This window comes from Halichoerus grypus, chromosome 10 (genome assembly GCF_964656455.1).
Source record: "Halichoerus grypus chromosome 10, mHalGry1.hap1.1, whole genome shotgun sequence".
NCBI lineage: Eukaryota > Metazoa > Chordata > Mammalia > Carnivora > Phocidae > Halichoerus > Halichoerus grypus.
In genome coordinates this window covers 126,759,354-126,777,594 of record NC_135721.1, presented here as the reverse complement: position 1 = coordinate 126,777,594, position 18,241 = coordinate 126,759,354, and the positions used below count along the sequence as shown (strand labels likewise).

The following is an 18,241-nucleotide window of genomic DNA, read 5'->3' as shown; positions in this document are numbered from 1 at the left end:
ACTCGGCCTGTGTTCCTTAGCTTCTGGCCCCTTCCATCCTCAAGGCCAGCGTCAGGCTGCACCACGCTGATGCCGTCTCTCCTGCCTCTCTCTTTCATTTTCCAGGGCCCCTGTGATTACGTTGGGCCCATCTGGATATTCCAGGTTAACCTTCCCATCTCAAGTTCATTAGCTTAATTGCCTCTGCAAGGTCCCTTTTACCATGTAAGGCCACATATTCACAGGTTCGGGGATTAGGACGCAGACATCTCTCGGGGGGCCTTGTTCAGTTGACCACAGTGGTCAAGGGCAGGTAGGGCCTCTCTGTTCTATGGCATCTGCAGGCTCCCTATGCAAGGTCTCTCTGCCTTCCGCTCCCGGGCCCGGAAGGCCAGAGACTGTGCTGGACCGTGCGGACAAGGGTGGCTGCCCTTGTGGAGCAGGATGAGGATGGGGACAGCTTCAATGAAGTGGCCCCAGCATGAGTGGGATGTGGGTGAGTAGCCCCGGAAGCTGAGAGCACAAGACTAGGTCAGAGTGGATGCAGCAGGCCAGTGTCTGGACTCTGATGGCCCAGAGGTCAGATCCCAGCTCTCTCCACCTGGCTATATGTGGTGGGGCTGGCACTTCATCCACTGAGAACCTCGGTCTCCTTTTCTGTAAACTGGGGTGAGGTGGTCTGGGATGAGGCGATGTGCGAGAAGCAGTAGGGATGTAGCCGGCACACCCTAAATTTAAGACACCCCAACTGCATCTGAGTCGCAAATGTCTGTGCCATCGAGGCGGACTCTGCTGTCCACCACCTCTTCCCGAGCCCGAATTCCTTCCCTGGGGTCTGAGTAGGCGCTGGGAAAAACCAACTGGAGGAAACCTCCTTGCAGAGCCCCCGTCCCCGGGGCCGTGCCCTGAGTACCGCTATTTTTACATTCTCTCACTTTTGTGCATTGTTTCCTGACTCTGCAAACACAATCCTTCACAAGCCGGGGCGGTGGGGGTGGGGGGGGGTGGACTCCCTCACCAGCCCCAGGAACAATTGTTTGGGGAGAAGGAAAAAAAAAAAGGCTGCTCTGAGGAAAAAACAAAACCTCTTGAAAGTCATTGTCTTCAGATGTCAAGTGTCAGCCCCTTGGAGGGGAGACCACATTCCACCCATTGTCCTGCCACAGACAGGCACAGGGACCCCAGGACGTCCCGCCGCCCCGCCCTGCATCCTGGGGCCCCTGAGTGACTTGGTTTGCTTTGTCTGGGACATTCCGGCGGGAAATACCACCCAAAGCGGAGCCTGTTCCCAGCCGCCACTGTCCTGGTCACTTGAGGCTTTTCCTCGCAGCTGCCCCCCCCCCCCAATACGGGCCCCTGATCAGCATAGGCTGCTGCTGACAATAAGGGCTGACGCCCGGTTTGTGTTTTCTAGCGCACTTCATCTCAGCTCAAGGTGGGCACTGTGTGTGTGTGTGTAACAGCTTAGTGGGGTATCATTCATGTACCGTATGATTTACCCACCTGAAGTGTGCAATACAGTGGTTTTTAGTATATTCACAGAGGTGTGCAACCATCACCACCATCTAATTTAAGGATATCTTCAGCAGCCCCCAAAAAGAAACTCCATACCCGTCAGCATTCAGTTACTGTGCTTGTATCCCCATTTCACAGGGAGAGAAACTGAGACAACAGAGAGGCTGCCCAGGGTCACGTGGCCAGTAAATGACAGAGCCAGGATCGCACCCACATACTGGCTCTAGGAACGTTTTCTTCACTCTGATGTAATGCAGTGGTTCTCAACTGGGAGACATTTTGTCCCCTAGGGGAAATTGGGCAATGTTTGGGCGCATTTCTTGTCGTCACAACCGAGAGCGGCCTTTGTTACGTTATTCTGCAGGCAGAGGCCAGGGATGCTGCCAAACGTCCTACTGTACACAGGACACCCCCACAACAATGAATTATCTGTTCAAATATCAGCAGTGCTAAGGTTGAGAAGCCCTGCCATAATCCCACTCCGATGGGCCCATTCTTCAGGAAAAAACACTGAGGGGCCCAAAGGAGGGGGAGAAGTTGGGGTCAGGATAGGAAGGATCTCAGACCACGTTGCAGGTCTAGGGGACAAGAACAAGGGGAGAGAAATTCCCAACAGTGTAGAAAAGACTTAGCAGGAATGAGATCTGTGTTCCATTAGTGATGTCTGCCCTGGGTGAGGGTGTGGGGACAGTGGGCTCTCTGTTGCCAGGCCTGCATCTAGGAATGAGATCTCACACGCAAATGCTCCTGGGGCCAAGTAGGAAGATGAGTATAAGCAGCAGGTTGGGTAGTGGGAAACAGTAGCGCCGGCGCTGGATAAAGATGGGAGCCGTCATGCTGGGGCCCTGTGGGCATTTGAGACCTGTGGTCAGCTTTTCCAGAAGAAGCTAGGAACTGGGATTTTAATGGGAAATCTGGTATTCAGACCTAGGCCTGAATTTTCTCAAAGCCCACTGCTGGTCAGACGAAACATGCCTATGGGTCACCCGTTTGAGAGTGAGTCTTAGCTTGATAGCATGCAGGGGGCTCTGCCTGAGTCCTTGTTGAAAGAATGGCAGGTTGTTGGTGAGTTCAGGGAAGATCACAGGTCAGGCCCCAGCCCCGGGGTGGGGGTGGGGGGGTCCTGTGTGGGGAAAAGTGTTGGCTTCCCCTCTGTTGACCCCCCCTCCCCCTATTATTGCATCAGCCTGTTCACAACAGGTTGTAGCAACTTGGTTTTTGCTTCATCTTCAACTTCCTCCATGGTCAGGGATGAGTGGGGCTGGGTGAGAACTGGACACCTTTTTTCAGGGCCTAGGAACTAGGTTGGGCGTAGGGCGAGTCTTTTCTAGGTGATTGATGATTCATCAACTAAACACGTATGGTCTACCACGTGGCAGGCCCAATCCTGGGCTCTGGGGTACAGTGGTCCCCGGACAGACAAACATCATTGCCTTCCTGGAACTGACAGTCTGGTGCACTAGATGAACAATAGGCTGATAAACGGACATGCGTAATATTCACAGTGACAGGTGCTATGGAGAACACAGGACAGGAGCAGGGACAGATATTTTAGTTAGGATGGTCTTGGAAGGACTGAATGTGCCTCAGGGCCTTTGCACTGACAGTTCCCTCTACCTCGAATGCCTTTCCATCAGATATCTGCAAAGCTGCTACTGCACCTCAGTCCCCGAGTATCTGTCTCCTCAAATGCCATCTCATCGGAGAGACTTTCCCGGACCGTGTCTGTGAAATAGCTCCCCCACCCCATCCCTCTGTGTTTCCTGATCGGGCTTTATTGTTGCTCCTAGCACTCATCCGTCACTGCTTTCACATTTTAAAATCCGTGTGTGATTGGTCTTGCCACTGCTCCACGAGGGCGGATTTACTCAGTCACTGATACGTCATTGGCTCCTAGCACAGGACCTGCCCGGTATATAGTAGGTGTGTAGTAAGTGTTGAGTAAATGGGTGGCTGCAGGAACGAGGGAACGCGCCCGGGGCAGGGTCACGTCCTGTGTGTCTGCAGGGCCCAGTTCCGTGCCCGGCGCACACAGGCCCGGGTAACGCTGGTTGGCCTGGAGAAGACTAGGTGGTGGCTTTCTCCCCCGAGAACATAATCATCCCCAGGGTCCTGCTTCCTTTCGTGGCCCAGCCCCGCTCCCCCGGCCCAGAACCCTGGCCGCTTCTTCCGGGTTCTTCCCGGAGGCCTTTGTAGTTGACAAGAGTTTTTACCTGCATCATCTTGCTTAAACCTCAACTGCCTCTTTTTTCAAACAAGGACGTAGAGTCAGAGAAGGAGGGTGACTCACTGAGGCCATGTGGTTGGCAGTCGACGGGGCGGGACGGCGAGGTGTCCCGTTGGTGACGAGGTTGTGACGGCACACTGCAGTTTATAAAGCCTTCCCTCTTTCTCACTCCAGGAGACTTGGAAGCAGGCAGGCAATCACAGAACTGTTTTTATGGAAAAAACAACTATCCTAAGCATTCCTCAGCCACCTCCTCGGACTTCAGCCCCCGACCCCCTTCGAGATGTTGCCGATCACCGACGTAGTTCAGTGTTTTAGCAACCAGGGAGGCCGTCCTGGTGCGGACTGGGGAATGTCAGTCCGGCCTGGAGGGGCCTCTGTTAACCAGCCAGAGTGCCTTCCTTCTTCAAAGGCTTCCCTCCTGCGGACAGGGCCGTTCCAGGTGTTTCCTCCCCTCCTCAGCAAGGCCCTCGACCCTCTTTCTTTTGGAGGCTCCATGGTGGCCCCCCAGCCAGACTCGCCACTCAGCCCTGCAGTCCTGTGCCTGGTGGCTTCGTCTGGCCAGCAGAGCTGCAGGGCCCACCGGAAGTGCCAGGGAATGACCGTGCCCTCCCCGCTGCCCTCCAGGCAGGACCGGTATATAAATGCCCCAGCTCCCTTGCTGCCTCCCTGCCCTGGGGTCGCTCCCTGGCTCTCAGAGGGCCTCAGAGGGCTGGAGCCCCCTTCGCCCACCCTGGCCCCTTGCTTGCTCTTATGCCCTGTACTGGCTGCCCTCCCTGTCCAGGCCCACTTCTCCCCACCCCTGCCTGTGTTTGCTGGAGCACCTCCCAGATTGACTACTTGCGTTCAGATCCTTGTCCCGGCCGGCGTCTGCTTCTGGGGGCCCAGCCTCCTGAGACTCCCGTCATGGCCAGCCTGCTAAAGTATGCCCACAGTCCATGCCCTCTGTGCCGGCTGTATGCCAGCTCCAGGTGGAGCTGCTTGGTGCTTGACATGGTGATGGAGGTTGTGCTTGGTAGACACTTAAATCAAGATTTATTCATTTGACGACACAGTTTTCTTTTTGTATTTGGAGCCAATACTCGGATTTTTTAAAGGTCTCCAGTGTTTTGTTTTTTAAAGATTTTGTTTATTTATTTGAGAGAGGGAGACAGCATGAGAGAGAGTGTGAACATGAGCAGGGGGAAGGGCAGAGGGGGAGGGAGCAGCAGACTCCCTGCTGAGCGGGGAGCCCGATGCGGGGCTCGATCCCAGGACCCCAGCATCATGACCTGAGCCGAAAGCAGATGCTTAGCCCACGGAGCCACCCAGGCGCCCCAAGGTCTCCAGTGTTTCTGACGGTCCGAGAATCAGTGCCTAGACGGCACGGGGAAGGGGCCTACTTCTGATTAATACGGAATTTTAAAAATGCCTGCCCCTTCCATGGTCATTTATTGAGCACTTACTGGGCATCTCTTGTGAGCCTGGTGCTGAGCTGGATCCTGGGGGCTCTCAGCATGGGGGTGGAGGGAGACACAGAGTTGCATTTAATCCTTATGTGAGCACCTTGCAAGACCTCGGGGACTGAGGTGCAGTAGCAGCTTTGCAGATATCTGATGGAAAGGTATTCGAGGTAGAGGGAATTGTCAGTGCAAAGGCCCTGAGGCACATTCAGTCCTTCCAAGACCATCCTAACTAAAATATCTGTCCCTGTGCCCTGTTACCCAGGCACAGAGCCTGGCCAGCTGACTCTAGAGCCCCCATGTGCTGATTTATGCCCTGGTTTCCTTTTCCCTAAAATGGGGATACTCACAGCACACCTTGTCGGATTGTTCTCAAGGACAAACAAGCTGGTCATCGGGTACTTGCAAACCCACTTACTCCTCTGTGCCAGGCAACAGTCGAGGCTTAGGGGTGAATGCTGTGTGAACAAGCCACTTCTTTCCTGGTGTAGATGTGGCAGGCAGTAAATGAGTGACAAGCAAGGAAATAGATACGTGTAGGTGGAGGTGAGTGCTGTAGGGCAGAAAAAGATGGCTAAGGTAGAGCGAATAGAGGGGAAGGATGGGCTTCTGCTGTAAGTGGGGTGGTGGGAGAAGGCCTCTCAGAAGTGACATTTGATTCTAGATGGGAATGAATTGAGTGAGGAAGGGGCCCTGCAGATATCTGGAGACAGTCTTCTAGACAAAGGGAACAGCAAGTGCAAAGGCCCTGAGGTGGGATGGTGCTTGGTATGTTCATGGAACAGTATGGAGGCCTCAACTGTAGCTTATTTTTAGTACTTATAAGAAGATATTTGTCTGTTAAAGATACAGTATGATGTAACATTATTTGTGCTGTTTTATATAATGACACAAATTTTATATACATATGCAGAATTTATAATGTTCTGTGTGAGCTGTGACGTGAAGGAAAAAGTGTGAAGTTGCGGAAGGAATGTTATTTTCTCTCAGTCCTATCTGGTATATCTGTGACTGAATATGTAACTGACTGTGACGTCTCAAATCTGCAATTTGGGTATTTTGGGAAAGTTGTTCTGGGCAGTGGCTTTCTGCTCCTGGCACGGGCCCCACAAAAAGGGGCGAGAATGGAGGGCAGGAGGTTTTGCTCTCAGCCTGGGTGGTGGCAGGGGCTGTGGATGAGGGAAGGTCTCTCTCTCTCGTGGGCTGTGGGAGTGCCAGGCCAGCTCGTCGGGGGCTGGCCGAGATGGGCACCTTCCTGGGGGGCCTTGTGGCTTCCAGAGTCAACACAGAGGAGGAGGGGTGGGCAGCTCAGAGGCTCAGGGCAGAAGGAAAGCCTTCTCATCTCATATTTGCCTGGTTCCTGCTCTCTGCCGGCGGGCACTGCCCCGTCCACACGGCAACACACGCCGTTCAGGAGGAGAATGCCGACTAGCCTCCTTGATGCTGAAGAAGTGATAACTTGGGTGGGCAGGAGGGCCTGGTTTGTTTAGCAACCTCTCCTGTCCAAAAAAAAAAAAAAGGGAAAAACATACATTTATGCTAGAGAATGACTTGTGATTTGAAAGTGGCATGCTCATTTTGGAAACATGGGAAAAAACAGAAACAAAGAAAGAAGAAAATTAAAATGACTTGTAATTCCACTCTCAGAATTAGGTTCCACGGCTAGCGATAAAACCCAAGTAAGAGTGCCTTCAATGAGACGGAAGTTTTCTTTCTTACTGAATTATTATAGGCAGCCCGGGGCAGATACACTGAGGAACGTAAGCTTCTCTGTTGCCGCTCCATCTTCTTCAGTATGGATTCCACTTCATGGTACAAGGTGGCTGCTTGACCTCCAGGCATCACATTGGTTATCCAATCAGTAGGAAGGAGGTATAGCTGAAAAGAATCCCCACCTGTTCTTCCCATCCCCGGGGATACCTCCAAGATGTCGTACATGGTACGTGTACTTACAGCCCCTAGCCCAAACTTAGTCACACGGCCATACCTAGCTGTAAAGGAAGCTGGGAAATAGTCTTTATTCTAAAATCTTGGATTCTATTTCTAAAGGAAAAGGTGAGACCAGATATTGGGGGACAGCTAGTAATCTCAGCCATATTCTCACACAGTTTAGGTTCTTTCCTTCCACACTTCTTTTTCTGTGCCTATGTAGAGATGATTTATTTAACCAAAAATGAGATTATATTTTATGTATTCTGTAACTTGTCCCCCGCCCCCCCACCATTAGGGATCCATCAGCAGCCTTTGTCCATACCGTGAAATGGACTTCTGAAAAACCATTTCTAGCATGATCATCCTTTGTGGAGATGGACAATTTATTTAACTAAACCCCAAGTGATAGAATTATAAATCAGATGCTGAAGTTATATCTCGATGTCATGTGTGAGATTTATTTTTCACTGTGGCATAAATGCCCAGAACTTGCACGGATAGAGCATAGGACTTGGGCATTCGAAGGAGTCAGTGGACCTTTGAGGGGTCTCCCCGAACTCTGGCCTGTGCTGGGAGCAGGCCATGCAACCCCCACTCTGCTGCTGATATTACTATTTTATTGTTACTGCTTGGACTCGAGGGCCCTGCTCTTCTGTGACACGCTGCTACCCTGGGCACCCGGCCACCCAGACCATGTGGGGGGATGGGCCCCCCTTTCTCTGTCCTTGCTGTAGTCTGGGGCTTCCCTGCCCCCCAGCTCCCCTCACTCCTGACCGGTCCCCTGGCCCTCTCCGGTTTCACCATATGTCTGGTGAGGTCACCCTAGCCACGGCAGGGATGTCCTTGGGGGCAGCTGAGCCCGCCCACCCCCCTCAGTGATCAGGTTGCTGGCCTCAGTCTCAGAGAGCGACTTCGAGGCCTCTTTCTATCCTTTTTCTCTCCAGGGAGAGATTTGTCCTCCCCAGGCTGTGGCTGCAGGTTCCAGACAGATGGCAGCTCCCCAGAGACACTCCGAAGGACAGCTGCTACCTGTTTTATGCTCACGTGGTTTGTTGTCTGCAGTTACTCACTGAGGATGTGTGTGTGTGTGTGGAGGGGTAGGCTGAGGACTCATCATCAGACCAAACTGCCTGGGTTCGAGGCCCAGCTCTGCCACTCGCTAGCTGGGTGGCTTTGGGTAAGCTCTTCACTGCGCTGGGCCTCAGTTCCATCCTCTGTAAAATGGGCACAGCCATAATAGGACCTTCCTGCTATGATTACCTGAGGATTAAAACGCTTAGCGCAGCACCTGGCGCATAATAGGGCCCCAAGATGTAAGGGATGGTAATAACAAACAGTAGTAAATGTTTTATTATTACTATTATTACTGTTATTATTCCAGTACTCCCAATTCTGTACCGGTTACTTCTAGAGCCTCTTCTGGGCCCCCCTTCCTCAGTTTCTCTCCCCGTCCCACCTCTCCTCCACACCTTTGCTGAGCACCTGCTGTGGGCTAAGGAGCCGGCAGTGAATGAAACCGCCTTCTGCCCTGAGACCGCTCCCACTCTGCGGGGGCGATGCTCCCAGACAGTGAGGTACACACATAACTCCGTCGATGAGGCCACTGCCGACAGTGATCGATTCTGGGAAGGGTGACAGGGTTCGGATGGCTGTGGGGAATGTGGCAAGACCCTCCTTTCTCTGGGTCTAAGAGGAGACCTCCCTGAGGGGGGGTCTCCCGTGCTAGTTGAATGTCTGGGAAGAAGGCTCCCTAGGCCCAGAGAAACCACCACAGAGGTCTGGGCGGGGACAGGCTCGCTGTGTTCCCGGGACAAAAGGAGACCAGCTCCTGTAGCTGAGCGAGGGGTGGGAGGAGCCCTCATCCTGCAGCATCTTATCTTTCTGGGTTTTAGTAAGCGCCTCTTCTAAGGCATGGGTTACTCTCCCTTGGCGCTACTGACATTTGGGGCCAGATACATCTCTGTGGGGCCCGTCCCGGGCCTTGCGGGATGGTTAGCAGCATCCGTGATCTCTACGCAGTAGCACTCCCCTCCCTGTGGTGACAACCCCAGGAACCTGCAGACATTGTCCTCTCTTCCGGAAGGCACGATTACCTCTGAGTTGGGAACCACTACTCCAAGGCAAGGTGGGGCAGGTGTGAGCCCGCCATTAGGACACCTGGTTCTTTTTTTTTTTTTTTTTAAGATTTTATTTATTTATTTGACAAGAGAGAGACACAGCGAGAGAGGGAACACAAGCAGGGGCAGAGGGAGAGGGAGAAGCAGGCCTCCCGCGGAGCAGGGAGCCCGATGCGGGGCTTGATCCCAGGACCCTGGGATCATGACCTGAGCCGAAGGCAGACGCTTAACTATTGAGCCACCCAGGAGCCCCAGGATACCTGGTTCTGATCTGTGTTTTATCACTAACCTTTTGCTTGACCTCAGATGAGTGCCTCTCGTGCTCCCCGGTTTCCTCCGTGCAGTAGGAGCTCTCTGGAGATGGCAAACACACAGCCCTGCTAGCCCCGCCATTGCCATAGCTGTGGTGGAAATCACTAATCAATCATGTTGTGTCTGGGAGCCCTGGAGACACTTGGGCCCAATGAGCAGCCTCTGTGGTCCCGTCTGAGCAGCAAGCGGGAGTCACACAGTCCTGGGCTCAGGTTTGGCTCTGTTGACTTCTGGCTAGATGACTTCCTCTAGGTTACTCACCCTCTGGGCCTCAGTTTTTCTTATTTGTAGAATGGGACCAAAATACCTACCCCGAAAGCTGATTGTGGGGTTCAAAATGAACTAATGATGGGACCGTGTGAGTCTCAGCACATGTTTGTTACATGAAAGAATGAGAGCACGTGGATCTTGTCCCAGGTGTGGAGTCGTGGGGACTCTCATCCGCTGCTGGTTGGAGTGTATGTGGGTGCGATCATGTCAGAGCTGTTTGGCGTTAACTAGTCAAGTTGAACATGTCTCTAACATCTGGCCAACCATTCCACACCTGGTACACATCTGGAGGGACTTGCGTGCTTGTACCTCAGGAGATCTAGGTGTACATTTGGAGGATCTGGAGCACCTGGGCCCCACGGACCTGCTACTCATTGTAGCATTGTTAATCGGAAGGACATTTGAAACAACCTAAACTTCTGCCTCATGATCGTGGGTGCTATACTTTTTAAGTATTCAGCAACAAAGTGAACAACTTGAGATCTTAGTGTGGGTGGGGTGCCCAGAAGCAGATCCAGAGACTGATTCAGGGGGGAGGAGTTTCTTTGGGAGGAAGCACCGAGGGACCACCAATAGCCAAGTGAGGGACTGAGGTAGGGGACGGAAGGTGGCCACGCAAGGTGTGTCGTCAAGCAGGTTGCCACTGTGGGCCACTGGGGAAGTGGCATGGGTCATGCGCCTCAGGCTTCTCATCTGTCTGCCTGGCCTGCCCTGCCCTGGGAGGGGGCCCTCAGGCTCCGAGAAGGGGGGGCCGGCAGCTGGAAGGGGTGCTGGCGTGCACCCCAGGGGTAAGGACTCAGGGACGTGGGTGGGGTCCGGGTGACAGGTGCTGCCAGGCACGCGTAACAATGTGGATGAATGTGGAAGTAAACACGCAGAACAGTGTTCTTTATTGCTTGTCCGTTCACATGTGCATGGTAAGTGGGCACCATATCCAGGACGGGGGCAGGGGTGCCTTGCGGGAGGGCAGGTGCTTAGGTGGGTCACCTCTTTCTGTGGTGATTCATTTCTTCTTGTTCTTCACTGAGGTTTGATATTCACACGGTACACGGATAAAGTACACCCCGAGGAGGCTTTGCATATGCATTGGCCTGTGTAACCACTGCTCAGATCAAGTAATAGAACATTCCCAGCACCTCCCAGGGCTCCCTTGTGCCCCTTCCCAGGCTGCACCTCCCCCAGATTTGATGAATTTCTTTTAGAGAATGGTTTAAAGCAAATTTGGGATAATGCTAAGATTTGCCAACGCTGAGTTTGTGGGTGTTGGTTGGGTTTTTCTCTATCCTTTTCTAAATCCTTTACGTATTCCATCATTATCGTCACCAAAAGCAGAGGGGGGACTTGGGCAGGTGTGGGGGCCGGCAGCACCGACCGACAGAGATTGCGGGGCCAAAGCAGAGTCTCAGGCAGCCCTGGGAATCCTGAGAATGGCCTCATCTCTAAGGGAGGTTCCCAAGACAGAGCTGCTTTTGGCCGAGTGTTCCAGAGCTGTCAAGGCTTGGACCCGGAGTTGCCCCCGAGGGTCATTCTAACCATGCCGCCTGCACGGAGGGTATTGGCACCGCCTGGAAAAGCCGGTCGTGCCTTGGGCCGCGCAAGGGCTGGGCCCAGAGCCCCTGCCTACCCATTCTTTCCGGGTCATGAGCTGCCCATTGTGCCCATCATGCCGGCCTGTTTGTGGCTCCTCTGTGGGTGGCCCGAGCCTGTCATTGTCCCAGGACAATAGCGGTGGCTTTGCTTGCTCGAGGAAACCAGGACAGGAAGCCCCGATCTAGGCCAGCACTCCCAGCTTCCTGCTGTCCCCAGCGGTGCTGGGCTAGCGGGCCTTTGTCTCCCTCCTGATCAGGAGGCTGGAGGCCGGCCTTCCCGGCAGTGCCACTGCCCAGCTGAGGCATCCTCCAGGAGCTCCTGTCCCCTGGCCCCGTGGCCCTTTAAAAGGAAAGGTCAGCAAGCTTCCAGCAGGCCCCTGCTGTGTGCCAGGCACTCCTGTAGGCCCTGGGGGTATAGCTGGGAAGAGAGGCAAGCCCCTGCCCGCACGGAGCTTCCATTCACTTTATCCTATTACATTCTGAAAGGTAGGGCGGTATTGCTATGATCCCCCTATTTGGGAATCGTAAACTGAGACTCAGAGAGGCTAATGCATTTTCCTGAGGTTACACAGCAGGAAAGAGGAGGATCTCTGGTTTAAACACAAACTGTCAGTTTTTCCAGACCTGGCCTTTATTGTTGGATTGGGGTAAAGGTTTCATTCCAACCATGCTCCCTTCTTATCTTGGCTGATGTAGATTGCCTAACCTCACTCTTTTCTTTTCTCTCTCTTTTTTTTAAAGATTTATTTATTTGACAGAGAGAGAGACACACAGCAAGAGAGGGAACACAAGCAGGGGGAGTGGGAGAGGGAGAAGCAGGCTTCCCGTGGAGCAGGGAACCCGATGCAGGGCTCGACCCCAGGACCCTGGGATCATGACCTGAGCCGAAGGCAGACGCTTAACGACTGAGCCACCCAGGCGCCCTGTCAAATGGACTTTTAATGCAAGATGGGAAGGTGGGGAGTGTATGAAGACAAGGAGGGCTTCCTGGAGGAGGTGACATTTGAACTAAGGCCTGAAGGATGAGAAGGATGGCGGAGCTGGGGAGAATACCTGCTAGTAAGAGCAGCATGTGCGGAGGTCCTGAGGCAGGAATGTCTCCTGGCAGATGGAAGAAATAGAATGATGGTGGGGCTGAAGATTGTTGAGGTGTGGAGTGATGTGGTGCTGGAAGGTGTGGTGAGAGATTAACTAGGACAAGATCATGGGGGGCTTTATGGGCTGCGGAAGGATTCTTTGTTGTTGTTGTTGTTGTTTTGTTTCGTTTTTGTTTTTAAGCATAGTTGGAAGCCATGGAGAATTTTAAGCTGTGGATTGACAGGATCTGATTTACATATTTAATAGGATTCCTCTGGTTGTGTGTGGAGAAAGGACTTTGGGGGCAATGAGGGGGAACAGGGAGGAGGTGATTGCATTAGTCTAGGCGGGAGAAGATGGTGCCTTGGACTGGGGCAAGGGTGGCCATGGAGGTGGAGAGAAGAGGTTGGATTTTTTTTTTTTTTAAAGATATATTTATTTATTTGAGAGAGACAGAGAGACAGAGAGGGTGCATGCTCAAGCAGGGGGAAGGGCAGAGGGAGAGTGAGAATCTTCAGGCAGATTCCCCGCCCAGCGTGGAGCCTGACACGGGGCTCGATCCCATGACCCATGAGATCATGACCTGAGCGGAAACCAAGAGTCGGATGCCCAACTCACTGAGCCACCCAGGCGCCCCCAAGGTTGGATTTTTAATACCTGTTGAAGGTGAAGCTGATAGAATTTGCTGATGGATAGAAGTGGGGTGCCAGAGAAAGAGGGGCGTGGAGGGTGACTGGGACAACTGGGGGGTTTTGGCTGGAGCTGCCGGCAGCCAGCGGTGCCGGGTGGTGTGGGTTGGGAGGGGGGATCAGGAACTAGGTTTTGGATGCCCCTCGGCATCCAGGTGGAATATGTGGAGTCTTCAGGGGAGAAGTCCAGGCTGGGGACTTAAACATGGGCCGAGGGGACTGGTGGGGATGGCTGTGCCTGGCTGTGTGTCCTCGGCTTTCCTCCCCATGACCCACTGCGTGAGGCACCAGCGCACCGCCTCCTAGGAGGGCAGAGTCTGCGGTGGCCGGCGCCCCGCGACAGCCACCGACATCGCTTGGGTGATGGAAAAGGATCTGACAGCCATCTGTGGAAGGCCAGCCTCCTCTTGGCCTGCCTGCCCCTGCTTTCCTCCATCCTGGGCTGTCCCCTCTGTCTCCCCGCCACTCGGAGATCTCCCCAGACAAGCATGGGCACGGGAGACACACTCTTAATTAACCAGCAGCCGGGCTCTGTGGCGGGGACAGCGTGCAGATCCCCATCGCTGTAATCAGCTGTGGCAGGGAGGGCAGCCGATGGGCCACCGCAGCTCCTCGTGGCCCTGTGGCCGTGACAGGCCCGTGAAGTCATTTTCACAGGGGATGTCCTAGAGCTGATGCCAGGTCAGCTTGGGTCCAGGTCCTCAAGTGGGGGCAGACCAGTCAGAGTTTGCTGTGTGGGACAGGCCTCAGTCTCCCTCGGGTGCATCTCCCCCCCGCCTCCCCGCCACGTTCTTGTCAGTAGATTTTCTGATGCCTGCTCCGTCCCACCCACACGGGGGCCAGGCCACCATCATTTGTCATTTCTCAGCGCAGCTGCACCCCTCCATTCTGGTGCCCCTGCTGTCATGCTCGACCCCTAAAATCCAGTTCCTCACAAAAACCACCAATATTTTGCCAATATTTAAAAACTGGGAGACTTTGCTTAAAAAAAAAAAAATCTTAATCTCTGGCTTCTATTGAAAAAAATCCCAGAACATCTGGTGGTACTGGGCCCGCCGGCTTCCCACCTGACTGCACTTGGAGGGGAGAAGCAGCCATCCCCCTTGGGTGGGACGTGTTTGCCAGCTCCCCGCGGTCCCCAGCACCTCCGTCCCTTCATCGTTGTCTGTCACATTGCAGAGGACAGAGATGACGTCTCTGTTCTGAGCCCCTGAGAAAAGTGGCAGGACAGCTGGGGTCCGTCCATGCAGCAGGGTCCTGGGCAGCTATGAAAAAGAATGAAGATGCTCCCCGTGAAGGAAAGGAATGATCTCTAAACTAGGATTAAGTGGGAAAAGCAGGTGCCGCATGTCCTGGGTATGCTGCTATTTTTCTGGTGTGTAAAAAAGGGGAAAAATAAGAATACGTGTGCGTGTGTGCGTATGTGTATAAGTATATAGATCCCCGTTTGTTAGTTTTGCATGAAGATTCTCTGGAAGGTTGCCCAAGACACTAGGAGCTGTGGTTCCCCTGGGAGGTGGGGAGGGGCTAGATACCCTGGGGCCCGGGGTGTAGGAGAGAGGCTTTTCGTATTTTTGACTCTTTATATTTTTGACTTTTGAACCATTTGAATGTGTTATTATTTAGAAGTTAAATTTTTGGAAAAGGGCGGGGGAAAGAAGGGAAATGAATTATGGCCTGAGAGAGACCCGTGGGTGAGGAAGCAGATGGGAGTGTGTCTCCCTGAGGGTAAGAAGGCTTTGCCGTGTTCCTGCACAGGGCCTGGGGGGTAAGACTTGCTCAGTAAACATTTGCTGCCCGGATGGGGGGGAGGGGTATTCCAGTGTGTTTAATGCAGAAGCTAGGTAGGTTTTTCCTTATTCCCTGCCCACGTCCCTGGACCATGGTGTCTCCTGTGTCCATCCTAGGTGGCATTGGAACTTGTGGCCCTCCTTTTTGGGCCATCCCCGGGAGATCAGAGGCCTGGATGCTCACCTCTCCTTGCTTCTCTTCCTCTAGGCATTCCTGCATCGCATCCGGCAGAACGTGGCGGACTCAGTCGAGAAGGGCCTCACCGAGGAGAACGTCAAGGTGTGGACTGCTGGCTAGCCCCTTTGCAGACTGTCCTTGCTCCTCCAGGGGCGAGGCTCAGAGGGCAGAGTGGGAGGCGCACCCACCCTGCTGACCGCTGGCTTTGCCTTCCCACAGCTTGCTCCCTGCAGCCCCCGGGGGCTCTGTGCTTGGCGGACGTCAGGAGGACTCAGCCAACTCAAGGCTGTGTCTCCTTGCTCACCACGGCCATCCTGGCTTCCAGCCTTCTCTGTGCCAGACCCCCTGGCGTGGAGCCAGTGGAAAATCCCTTCCCAAGCGCCCCTGGGAGCCTTGGCACCTCCAGCTGCCCTCTTGGCAGCCCTGGCCTGTGCCCCTGCACTGGGCAGTGAGTGTCGAGGCAGAGCGGTTGAGTAATTGGGTCCGGCCTTCGCCTTGGCTGTGGCTCTGGGGAGTTTCGGGAGGACGTCAATAGGCCCTCTGTGTGCATGGCGGAGGCCCCTGCACTCCCCAGGCCTGGCTTTCTAGCGTGACCTCACTCTCTGGGAAGCTGCCTTTAGTTCTTGGGGCTCCGTGGTCCCGGTCCAAGGGGAGAGCGGGGGGCAGCGTGGGGTGGGTGTCAGAAATGCCTGACTTGTGTAGCACATGAAGGACTTGGTCCAACAGGATGTTCTCCCCACATGTCTCGGTTAGTCTGGACAGGAACCTTACAGTGGATAATCCTGAGTCTAGTTTTTTGGGTAAGAAAGCTAAGGCTTTAGATGTAAAGAGACCCGCTCAGGTCTCACTGCCTGGCTGGTGGTCCCTGACAGCGCTGGGATTTAAGTATTTTATGCATGCATGTATTCTTCGTTCAGCAAATACTTACTGAGGACCTGCTGTTTATTTATTATGTGTATTTCTCACAATTTATTTCTTTACTGCAATTTAAAAATTATTAGAATTTTGAATTGTAACTCATTATAGTTTTTTAAAAAATTCCTTTTTTAATGAGCTAGGACTCCTTTTTTAATGAGTAAAGGGTGCATCCTAAGTGTCAAACGTGAAGCAGTTTCACATATGAACACGCCTATGAACACAACCGCAATGAAGATGGAGCATTTCCTGCCCCCGCGGGCTCCTCTGTGTCCCCCTCCCCGTAAATGCCCACTCCCCAAAGATGAACCACTGATTAGTTTTGCCTGTTTGTGAATTGTTTATAAAAGTGAGCTCTTTCACATCTAGTGCCTTTTGCTCACTGGTATGTGTGTGAGATTTGCCCACGTTGTTATGTGTGGCTATGATTCAGTCTCTTTAATTGCTGGGTTGTAATCCATAGTACAAATGTCCCATAATTTACCATCCGTTCTTCTGTCGACAGATATTTGAGTTATTTCCAATTCTGGGCTTTTATGACCATTCTTATATATGCCTTTCAGTGGACACAGGCTCTCATTTCTTTTGGGAGACAGATACTTATTTTGAAATTTTGCAGCCGTCCATTGAAGGAGGTACGGCAGTAGATCTATCCTGTCTGTCTTTAACATAAGCCGATTTAACCATGTGAACTGCAAAGGGTGAGAGAGAGAAACATTACCAGATAGTGCAGGTGGTTCTTCCAGCCACCTCCCTGATGAGTGTCCCCCAGGGGGAGGCAGAGGTGGAGGACACTCCTGGCTCTTTCACAGAGCAGCCTTGGAGGAATGGTCTCCACCCCTCTGCCTTCCCTGCCCACCCTCAGGCCATCTCCCTCTGCTGACTCATTCCAAAGGTCCGTGGGGTTGGTCTTCATTCCTTGAGGTCTTTGACTCAGATGTCACCTTCTCAGAGTGACTATCCCTGGCCCTCTACCTGGCCCTGGGACTCTCTTCCTATTTTACTTTTGTCTTTAGTACTTCTGACCCCCCCCCCCCAACACTCTGTTTTGGTTCTTTGTTGTCTGTCCCCATCCATTAGAATGTCACCTCCATGGAGGCATGCACTTGTTTGTTCCCTGCTGTGTCCCCCTGGGCCTCTAACTGTGCTTGGCACACAGCAGGTGCTCAGTCAGTATTTGCTGAAGGAATGAACGAGTTAGAAACCCTAGAGGGAACCAGAAACCTGTATAACACTGGGTTACCCCTGCTGCGAGCCCCAGTGGGATGGGTCGGGGGAGGGATTCCATTGTATTGTGTTCTAGTTTTTGAACCATGTGGGTACCTTCTTCAAAATTAAATTAAAAAAATGCACCTCTTTTTTAAAAAAGAAGGAGAAAAGAATTTATGCAGTTCAAAAGGACCTTAAGTAAGTAAATGAAAGTCTTCCTAGTTTTCTTTCCCAGAGATCCCTGCAGTTACCAGCTTGACTCTACATTCAGATAGTCTCTGCTTTTGCCTGCCTAGAGAGGAATGGACTTTTTTTTTTTTAAATTTAAATTTAAATTTAAATTTATTTTTTTAAAAGATTTTATTTATTTGTGGGGGGCGGAGAGCATGAGCTCAGGGGGGGCAGAGGGAGAGGAAGAAGCAGACTCCCCAGTGAGCAGGGAGCCTGACACCGGGCTCGATCCCAGGGCCCTGAGATCATGACCTGAGCTGAAGGCAGATGCTTAACTGACTGAGTCACCCAGGCGCCCCCATCCTTTTTTTTTGTAAACACAAATGGGCCCATGCTGGAATCTTGCTTGGCACCATGATTTTTTCCCCCTCACTTAATAATGTATATTCAGGATCATTCCTGGATTCCATATCCATATATACAGAGCTGCAGGTTCTTTTTATAGGCTGCATAGTATTTCGGCATGTAGAATTTATTTAATTATAACCAGTCCAGTTTATTTAACTATTTGATGACTCTCCCTTTGGACATTTGCCTTTTTCCCCAGTTTTTTTGCTTTTGCAAATAAGGCTGTCATATGTCCTCGTCTATCCACCAGGCTCTTCACCTTGGCATTATTAACACTTCGGGCTGGATAATTCTTTGCTGTGGGGGCTGTCTGTGTATTGTAAGGTGTTTAATAGCATCCCTAGCCTCTACCTAGGAGATGCTGGTAGCATCCTTCCCCACCATTTGTGATGACCACAGATGTCCCTAGACATTGGCAGAC

The 18,241-nt window shown here is 52.6% G+C and overlaps 1 protein-coding gene across 1 annotated transcript in view; it reads left to right on the top strand.

Moving 5' to 3' along the window:
• PREX1 (phosphatidylinositol-3,4,5-trisphosphate dependent Rac exchange factor 1) overlaps window positions 1-18,241 on the top strand; it is a 175,966-nt gene that overhangs the window by 56,916 nt on the left and 100,809 nt on the right. Inside the window, exon 2 of the mRNA XM_036099072.2 lies at window positions 15,148-15,219. Coding sequence (XP_035954965.1) covers window positions 15,148-15,219 — 72 coding nt within the window. The remainder of the gene's footprint in view (window positions 1-15,147; window positions 15,220-18,241) is intronic.